Source organism: Amblyomma americanum, chromosome 6 (genome assembly GCF_052857255.1).
Source record: "Amblyomma americanum isolate KBUSLIRL-KWMA chromosome 6, ASM5285725v1, whole genome shotgun sequence".
Taxonomy (NCBI): Eukaryota; Metazoa; Arthropoda; class Arachnida; order Ixodida; family Ixodidae; genus Amblyomma; species Amblyomma americanum.
This window is the reverse complement of record NC_135502.1, coordinates 116,015,605-116,026,188: the sequence shown is the minus strand read 5'-3', so window position 1 is coordinate 116,026,188 and position 10,584 is coordinate 116,015,605. Positions and strand designations below refer to the sequence as shown.

The 10,584-nt window shown below is 40.9% G+C and overlaps 1 protein-coding gene across 1 annotated transcript in view; it reads right to left on the bottom strand.

The window, feature by feature from the left end:
* Positions 1-812: 812 nt before the first annotated feature.
* LOC144095476 (uncharacterized) overlaps positions 813-10,584 on the bottom strand; it is a 74,490-nt gene continuing 64,718 nt past the window's right edge. Inside the window, exons 2-8 of the mRNA XM_077629204.1 lie at positions 7,675-7,767; positions 6,647-6,710; positions 5,917-5,964; positions 4,972-5,019; positions 4,019-4,066; positions 2,119-2,178; positions 813-943 (exon numbers count right to left, since the gene is read on the bottom strand). Coding sequence (XP_077485330.1) covers positions 2,142-2,178; positions 4,019-4,066; positions 4,972-5,019; positions 5,917-5,964; positions 6,647-6,710; positions 7,675-7,767 — 338 coding nt within the window. The 3' untranslated portion in view covers positions 813-943; positions 2,119-2,141. The remainder of the gene's footprint in view (positions 944-2,118; positions 2,179-4,018; positions 4,067-4,971; positions 5,020-5,916; positions 5,965-6,646; positions 6,711-7,674; positions 7,768-10,584) is intronic.

The window sequence follows — 10,584 nt, the reverse complement described above, 5'->3', positions numbered from 1 at the left end:
GTGCTGAACGTATGGGTCACTGCCCTCTGATCGCAGGTGCAACAACCGGTGGGGTCTGTGCAAGCCAATTTGCTCTTCTCGGGCAACGTCTTGCCATTATATATTAACTGGCAGGTGTCAGTAAAGCAGTGCGTCACTGCCCTGAGCTGAGAGGTGCCTCCACCGTTGCGACTTACAGCTGTCGTTTAATGTCGTGTTAACCAGTGGTAACCGTTTTGGCATATGTTTTAAAGCACTCCTTCGGAAAAAACCATAATTCTTAATATTGTTTTGAGAAATGTCATTTCTCTCAAAATATGAGCTCTCAAGTGAAAACCCTATTTTGAGTTTGAAAATTTCAGAATGAACAGTTTGAAGAAAAAAAATGTATTAAGAAAACAAGCGTTCTTAGCGCACGAAAGTTCATGCTGCCTGCAATTTCGACTAGCCGTAAGGCTAAGAGCATTGTTGACCTTGTATTGCTGTCTATATGCTTGTTTTTCTCAGATTGGTATACAGTACCTTTCCAAACGGATTGTGATGAAAGCAGATATCTAAAATGCTTCGTTAAAAGTTAGCCTTGTCTTGCGTTATGAGTGGAGATAAGCGGCACAGCTTCCTAAAACTTGTAGCTATAGTTGCTACTTATTAGCTGGCAACTATGTGCAGAAGTGTACTGATTATCGTTAGTATGCATTTTGGCACCACAGAAAGCAGCCTATTCTTCTGAAAATGTATAACTGTTATACTGTGAGACCTAAACAATCAATATCAACAAAAATTTAAAATAGCACTTTGCATTGAACAAAGCATACGAATTTGACGCTACAAGTGGTGGCTTCAAACGTCACAATTTATTTTTGCAATCATACAATATGTCAAAACGAAAAAGATCATTTATTTCGTTGAAACCTTCACCTCCTTGATTATCCCAGCCGCATTTCTTAAGCGCGAATCAGCAACCCTGTAAGAAATATTTATAGCCTTGTTTGAGTAAAAGCCATTAAGAATTGCCCACAAAACAATTAATTGATATCAGTCGCTTGTCATAGCAACTACGTAATTATTGCACGGGAGTCATCTGCGTCTTAATAACTTCCCCCGTAACTTCTGATTAAATTCTAAATGTCTTCCAAATTCATACGAAGCGCAAGGATATTCGTCCCAGTATATTTGTTTAGCGAACATTACTCAGACGCGTCATACAAAGAAGCTTTGGTTTGACAGAGCACTACATGTCATGTATCAGTATTAAAGTGATTTTTTTAGCTTAACATGATGACATAAATCGAGATCACAACGCAGTGCTTTGTTAAAATGCCGTTAGTTAATTTAAGAAACCCTTTTATAAAAGTATCGGCCTACACACCCAAGTTTTACTACACCATTCATGTCACTACTCTAAAAGGCTGAAAAGCTTTTATCTCTCGTTCCTTTTTTCTATCCTCGTTTCTTTCAGCAAATAATGTACACGGGAGAAAAAATGATGAAATATTTAGCAGCTTATAACAAATGCAAATTAGGTGCCAAAGAACTTCGGTTTACAGTTGGGCTTCGTTTCTGGTTCGAAACTCGTTTTCAGGTTACACAGGTTTCAGGCAGAGATCACGAAATCGGTGTGCGGGGCCTTGGCGCTAGCGTGCTGGAATGAAAGGGACACTTCAGCTCAATCTCACGAATATGACGAGATAGCATTATTGAGTTAATGCCCGTATATACGAAATTAATCATTATTTATATTCATAGATCGCTGGCAGTCCTCTTAACACTCCTACAAGAGTGGTGCCACGTTTAATCGATTGCCGACTGCCTTGTCATGACGTGCTGCCAACAGGGGGGCTTGTGACACTGGGGTTGCTTGGAATCTCGCAATATCGCGACCAATCATTAGCTCAACTGATACCTGACAGGATGGGCAGCTTGCTAACAATCCTGTTGGCAGGCTGTGATCACGCCACATGGTCATGTGACCTAGGTGGACGACCTGTCAAACAGCGGGGCCACCTAGATGTCTTTCCTGTCTAACCAGGCTAGCTACAGGCCAGACAGACTGTGGCGAAATCGATGAATGAGGTTCCTGCGCTAACGTACTAAATATTTCAAAATCAGATTAGAAAATTTTTTCGTTGCATCACGCACCTGAAAGTTTTCACAATGACTGCTCAGCGATGTCTTTGCGAGCTCTTCAATACGTCCTTCCTGCAGCCAAACGTAATCAAGCCATTAAGGTTCAAAAAATGACTAATACATGCGCCATACAGCAGCTTGCAACCAAAGGTAAGAACCCTGAGCTGACTTTCCATATTTAAATGCCTTTAGTTCGTTTGCTTACTTGCACAAAGCGGATAGATTACTCAGTATAATTTCCAGATATCTCCAAGCCTCAATCTAGCATGAAATTACCACGCATATCTCCAAGCTTCAGATAATTCTTTCTGCTCAAAATGTATCGCGCTTAATAGGAACACTGTAGGTGAGATGTGGTACTTATCCTAACCAGCAGGTCACTGCTCATTGATACATCGCTGGGTGGACCACTAGCCTACGAAGATGATATATGCAAATGGAGCAAAAATGAGAACAAGGAAGAACTATATTATCCAGATTGATGCAATAAGGAAATTGCATAATGCCACGTATAGAAAATATAGAGTACCAGGTAATGAAGTCGAACTTATCCATTTCCTCTGAATAATAAAAGATTGACAAATCTCGAAACATAAAACTGTGCTCTTTCTAAATTATCTTGGACCTGCATAAAAGCGTTTGAGATTAGAATGTGAATTGAAGTTACTGAAAATAGAGACGGTAAACAGAAAAAGTCGTTTGCTTCCAATAATTTGCACATGGTTTCTACTTTGAGGATATGCTCAAAAAAAGCCAAACACTAAGCAATAATAATAAATATATCTAAGGAATTTTATGTGATAATAAATAATAACTTCAAACGCAACGCAACATTCTGAAACTAATTCAGTCAACGCGTATGACATGCGATGATTACAATAAATGTCGACATAGGTAACTAAAACAGCAGATAATTATACTAAGAGCTGCGTTTTGCAAGTTTAAAAGGCCTACGAACATGCGTTTCACACCACGTACACCAGCATGACCGAACAACATGTAAATAAAAAAATGGTCGGCTGATGAAGATTGCAAGCATTCTAAATCCTATTCTATTATTCCAATGAGGTCACTAAATTCAAAGCGGTTATTGCGGATGGATCGAGTCAAAATCCGCAAAGCATCGACGTATCAATACGAAACGTTAGATACATATCATGAGTATCATGAAACATCTATCATTGAAATAAATCGTCAGTACAAAGTAGATTCTCGATACCAAATAGCGAAATAGATATCTGTTCAGTAAGCCATCCCTAATGATTATGAATTCGCGAGTTTGTCTTGCTATATTCCATCCTAACGCCAGTAAATATAGCGCTTGAATGACATAAACGTAGTATGTAATTCCAGTTGACGATTTGTGCAGAAGCTTTTCTTTTTTGGATTTTCTGAAAAATATTAAGGATTACCTTTTGCAAAATGTTGTATTTTTATTGTGTGTTTGACTCCCAGATAAGCACCTTCACAAAAACGCGCAACTCGATTTCGACTAGGTGGTTTTTGCCGTGTTACGCACAGAATAAATTCGAGTTTCGACAATGAAGAACGCTCAGTTCAATCAATTCACGAGAGAGTCGTTCCAAGAACCGTGCTAAAATTTATGATTCAACGACACCTCCCCCCAGAGATGGTCCGCCTACTGCGAGGAGAATATGAGAGAGACTCTGTTTATTATTGTGCACAGATTTTATTTGATTCGGCGTGTGGAAAGAGACGAAATGCTGAAACTGCTTAGGGAGTAAAGATTTACTTGCGTTTTTTCCTCCTATTTCAAAACATTTGAGAATGTTGAATCAATCAGTAGTTCCTAGAGTCGCTCAAAGGAATAGCGTTTTTTCAAACAGAAACAATCAAGAAATTTCGTAATTAAAACTAACAGCGGGATAACTGTTCCAAACAAACTGCTTACCGACGCCTCCGCCAAGAGATGCGCCTCCGCCAAGAGCTCGCTCGGTTCCTGCGTAGAAAGATCAGACACAGATATTACACCTTGCAACATAACAAAAATCAACAACACAGAACGTAGCCACACTAAATTCAGCAAGGAAACCAATGAGTTATATGTTCCTACAGCGCTTTTTGTCTGATTAATTCTGCCGATAACTATAGCACTTCATTTGGATTCAGCTTGACACTGCCTGCTGTTGAAGCGCGAGCCGCCAAGGAGTTATTCTTTCGGCATCTGAGGCCGTGCTTCGCCTACTATATTTAAAATGATATCGCCTAAGCTACGGGAGAAGCACAACGAGTGACCTGCGGCCCACCGCAGTCTGATTTCATACCTTTTAGAGTGCAGGGTGCTAAATTTATTTGCGGTATAAAAACAACGAATTGTTGCCTAATTAAAATTTATAACATAATGAGTGTTCCAAACAAAAATCTTACCTACGCCCCCGCCAAGAGATGCGCCTCCGCCAAGAGATCGCTCGCTTCCTGCGTAGAAAGTACAGACACAGGTATTACACCCTGCAACATAACAAAAGTCAACAACACAGAACATAGCTACACTAAATTCATCAAGGAAACCAATCAGCTAAATTTTCATACTTTATCTTTTTATCTAACATATTTGTGCCGCTAATTATTGCACGTAATTTGGATTCACCTGGACACCGTCTGCTATTGAAGCACGAGCTGCCAAGGATTTATTCTTTTGGCGTCTAAGGACCTGCTTCGCTTACTATAATTACAATGATACCGCTTGAACTACCGTGTAAGCTCAAAGAGAGAAGTGCGACCCACCGCTGTCCGATTTCGTACTTATGTAGTACAGAGCACCCAGTTTGTTTGCGGTATAAAAACAACGAATTGTTGCCTAATTAAAATTTATAACATTATGAGTGTTCCAAAGAAAAATCTTACCTACGCCCCCGCCAAGAGATGCGCCTCCGCCAAGAGATCGCTCGGTTCCTGCGTAGAAAGTACAGACACAGGTATTACACCCTGCAACATAACAAAAGTCAACAACACAGAACATAGCTACACTAAATTCATCAAGGAAACCAATCAGCTAAATTTTCATACTTTTTATCTAACATATTTGTGCCGCTAATTATTGCACGTAATTTGGATTCACCTGGACACCGTCTGCTATTGAAGCACGAGCTGCCAAGGATTTATTCTTTTGGCGTCTAAGGACCTGCTTCGCTTACTATAATTACAATGATACCGCTTGAACTACCGTGTAAGCTCAAAGAGAGAAGTGCGACCCACCGCTGTCCGATTTCGTACTTATGTAGTACAGAGCACCCAGTTTGTTTGGGGTTAAAAACGACGAATTGTTGCCTAATTAAAATTTATAACGGTATGACTGTTCCAAACAAACTCCTTACCTACGCCTCCGCCAAGAGATGCGCCTCCGCCAAGAGATCGCTCGTATCCTGCGTAGAAATTTCAGACACAGATATTACACGCAGCAACATAACAAAAGTAAACAACACAGAACGTAGCTACACTAAATTCATCAAGGGATCCAATGAGTTAAATATTCATATTTGAGCTTTTTGTCTGACATAATTTTGCCGCTAATTACTGAACTTAATTTGGATTCAGTTTGCACTGTCTGCTGTTGAAGCACGTGCCGCCAAGGAATTATTCTCTCGGCATCTAAGGCCCTGCTTCGCCTACTATATTTATAATGATATGGCTTAAGCTAAAGGGTAAGCACAAAGAGAAAGTGCGACCCACTGCAGCCCGACTACATACTTTTTCAGTGCAGGGCACTCAATTTATTTGTGGTTTAAAAACAACGAATTGTTGATTGATTAAAATTTATAACGGGATAAGTGCTCCAAGCAAACTTCTTACCTACGCCTCCGCCAAGAGATGCGCCTCCGGCGAGAGATTGCTCGACCCCTGCGAGAAAATATCAGACACAGGTATTTCACGAGGCAACATAAAAAAACTAAAAAACCCAGAACATAGCTACACTAAATTCAAGGAAACTATCCTAAATAAAAATTCTCAGTGAATGTCTTCCTCCGTATGATTGCTAAAACACGCCCTCTATGTACTAGTCCCTTCGAGAACGACAACCTAGTGCACTAACTTCGGTGTAAATTGGTGGCCGCAATTTTTATGAATGCCGAAGAAAACAAGTTTTAAAATCGCTTAATCCCCCACAGCATCCTTTTTTATGATGTTGTGCGCAGTGTACTTGTATTTAAACTGTTCTATTGTTGTACAGTATGGGCAAGCAAAACGCTCGTGAGTCCAAAATGACCTCCAAGCTGCATCGCTTTCCACTATTGTGCTCATTTTTGTAAGCATAAGGTACTGAAAGTGTTCATGCAGACCCACATGTAGGGTACAAAGTAGCGTACAAAAGAGGCACATTGTTACTAAGGGAAACTCAAAGCAGGGTATACCTGCACGGACTAAGTAACGCAAGTCAAAGGCAGAAATAATCAACTGGGCAGGAAGCAGAAGAAAACTGCTATTAAAGAAGAGAAAAGGAATAAACAGAGCAAAGGGCTGCTCATCCGTCTCTAGTTTGCTGTTTAAAGGTCTGACTGGTGCTCTGCTGATAGTTGCTTACCCATGGAGAGGAGAGCCACCGTAGCAAAGACAACGAACAATTGTGCGTGAGCCATGTCGAAGGCCTGAAAATTGAAATATGGAATGCCATTCACACTTTGTTAAGACACCACAAGCGTAAAAAGACGTCCAGCCAAGCGTGTGCAAACGAAGCATCATCAATTACTCGAAAGAAAAAAAGTTTCTGTACACAATGAAACTTCAATGAAACCACGCTAGCGCAAGCTTGTTGACTTCAAAATACGTACAGTTCTTCCTGCAGTTATTCTGAAAATATTAAGCAGCACTTTTCTGCTTTCTTTAACGCGCTGTAGTCTTTCCTTGAGTCGCAACTTCTCCTCGGCCTGAAGCTCGTTTTGTATGTTTCAAATAAAAAACAGGGTGGCGCGGGACAATGCACACAGAAACTTTGCGGGTGTAGGTCTCTCGCGCAGGTGTTTGCAGTTTCGAAGACGTCTTTGTGACCCAAAGATAGCTCGCTGGGCGCGATAAAAAGATATTGAGTTCTGCATGACGCGTTTCACTTGCAGTACACTAGAAAGAAAGTATGGTCTACAATCATAACTTTGCGACCAATATGTGCACACATATATGAATCAGGGCAAATGCTCGAGCCAGAACTGAAATGTAATAAAGCCTTTGCTTTTTCATTCGCATGCCTCAATATTTTTTTCATAGTTGAAGTTCTCGATTGGGATTGCTGGTTCATGTGGCATTATTAGAAACAGGGCGATATGAACGTGGACGATGAAACGAAGCCTCTCTGTAAGTGTTCCTTTTCGTCCTCCACGTTTTCTATCGCGGTGTTTGTAATAATGGATTTACTCTGCAGAAATTGTTTGCCGCACTGTTCTATACATCCAGTGATTTTATACGTGCCGCATTGGCCTTGCGCGTGCTTCTAGCGATAGAATTACGACGTAGTATTGGAGAGCAAACATTAGAGATATTGAAACTTTTTAACAAACTGTTAAGATGCAAACTCAAAAGTGGGTACTGAATTTCACAGTTTTCGGTTCCCGCACTTACCTGTCAGCAGTTCGGCAGTGCCTGCGTCTCTCTGTGAAAAGCAGTAACGTATTGCACCAAGTGGGCTGTGGTCCTTTTTATAGCAGGGCTCAACTGCACCAAGCGGCAAATGCTAGCTACCCTGGCTCCTAATTAATGTGCGCTTTTATGAAAATAATAAAAAGCAATCAGATCAATAACACACTGAAACCGACTGCTCTCAGTCACTGATTTACTTCAGTCACTGCTCAACTTGCTTTAATTTGGTGCCTTTAATTGAAAACATCAAACGAGTTGCCAATCATTTTGACATTGTTTTCCTAAAATTTTTGCAACAGAAAGTCTGTTTCGTATATATACCATTCAGACAGCTTTTATCAACCACTGCTCAACTTGCTTTACTTTGGTGCCTTCAAATTGAAAACATGAAATCAGTTGCCAATCATTTTGACATCGTTTTCCCAAATTTTTTGAGGCGGAAAAGTTGTTTCGTCCTCATATATATATATATATATATATATATATATATATATATATATATATATATATATATATATATACATGTCAAGCAACAATCTCAAAATGATTGGCAACTCATTGGATGTTTTTATTTACAGGCACTGAAGTAAAGCAGTGACTGAGACCAGTCGGTTTCATTGTGTTTTGATGTAATTGCTTTAATATATATATATTGTGTGTGTGTGTGTGTGTGTGTGTGTGTGTGTGTGTGTGTGTGTGTGTGTGTGTGTGTGTGTGTGTGTGTGTGTGTGTGTGTGTGTGTGTGTGTGTGTGTGTGTGTGTGTGTGTGTGTGTGTGTGTGTGTGTGTGTGTGTGTGTGTGTGTGTGTGTGTGTGTGTGTGTGTGTGTGTGTGCGTACGCGCGTGCCTGCGTGCGTGTAAGTATATACTGCGAATGATACGAGAAGTATCGCGTAGTGAATTAAAAAATATATTAGAACTTTTTGATTAGAAATTTTTTCCCTGGGCATTCACTCAGTGACAGCAGGAAATTGCATTACTTGCTATTCGCTGTGCTTAGCCATGAAATAGAAAAATTGCCCCCCTCTCTCCTTCCCCCGCCTTTGGGTCGGCGCACCGCAACATATATCGCGACAAAAGCAATCTTGATTTTAAACATGTTCTCTTTGTTTGAGTTCTAGAAGATATTGTTCAGCATGTTTTCTATTAAAGGCATTGTGCTACAAAACTCTGTGCGTGTTTTTTTGTTATTTTTCTTCATTTTACTCAAATATAAACAGAATCTTATATGGGTGGCTGCGATAGGTGGCCGTTAAGGCACGGCGCACATTGTGTGGAGAAAGAAACTTTTCAGAATGCTATCTTTTCGGAGCACTAAATATCCACAAGCACAGAGGGAGGAAGACACGGAGCGGAGCGGAGATTTTTAGTGCCCGTAGAATAAACTTTGAGAACCGACTATTTCAACCCAGCATCAAATTTATCTAACAAAATATTCATTCCTGCTTAAAGAGAGGCGCTTAATTTCGTTTTCTGCAGAACGTCATACTGGGAATATTTTAAAGGTATCTACGCAGTTGTGTAAACACCAATGATAGGGCAGTTTAATTATATTTGCCAGTAGAATTTCTTCGCTCTACAACGGCAGCATCCGGCCATAATTGGGGAGTATCATCAAGTCGGCCACTCGTAAAGAGAGAAAAATAATCTATTCGAGTGGTATCCTTATATCATCCTCACCATGCATCTGGCGATTGCAGAAGTCGGAAACAGGTACCACCTCTTGTAAGGAAGCGCGGTCATACAGAATACTGCTCACGGATTTCTAAAAAAACATCGAAATCTATGAAATCGCCTTCAGTGTTAACGCAGCTTGTGGCGAGGAGCGGAATGAGCGTATTTTACGACGCTTCTCCTGAGCGAAAATGACACTCTACGAGTGGCTTTCGGTACGGTGCTAGGGTTCTTATTTGTTTTAATAGTGATGAGCTAGTTTTCTAAAAAATTAACTTTATGTAATTTTTCCCGTGCTCTAAAGATTGGTATGATCGGTGCGTCTATATCTGAAGTGATACTTTCGACAATGCTACTCTGTTGCGGTTTCCTCAACCTGATTCTTGCACCAGTGCGCGTCAACTGTTCGACTGAAACATCAATTCTTCTGACCGTCACTGACGCTGATTCACTGGACACACGTTGTAGACCAAATATGTCTGATATTAGCGACCGCTTTCCTGAGTTTGCTTTCATTTCTGCCAACAGCGCTTATCGCATCTCAGAAAGAGCGCAGCGTACCATACTTAAGGCGAATAGAAAAAACTGTTCATTGCTACTGGGCGGCTCTCTGCGAAATTACGTGGTAGGTTGTAATTTTCTGATGGACGCTGCAGCGCACATAATGTTTATAACGAAAACTGATGAAGCCGTTGCCCTGTTAGGCCAGGATATATGTAGCGTAAGCGCGGCGACATCTGGTTCGTAAAAGTTAATATATTCAAGGCGTGCATTTATTACATGCGCATTTATTCACAGTCAAGCCTTGAGCCGTCGTGGCGGAGTGGCATAAGCTGGGACTGCGGGCCTCTTCACTACCAAGGGATTCCCCTTCACCAAATTCGCAACAGTGGCGCCTACTGGGATTCTCAGATAGCCTCCATGAGGAGACAATCCCAGGCTTGGATGGGTAGGGAACTATCAGTGGTTGCTCGGGCCCAAGTCTGCAACATTTTTTATTTGAAAACTTGCCTATGTGCTGCAGGTTCTCCACTGTACGAAGAAGAAAGTGCAAGTGATGCACAGAATATTTGCTGCATTCGTATGGCGTTCCCAATGGGAACCCATTCGTGGCGATAACCTATTTCTTTCTCAACAGTCTGGTGGAATCGGCCTTGTTCACTTATTCGCGCATCAGCTTGTCGTGCATTTTTTTTCCTTTTCAAATCTTCATAGCACC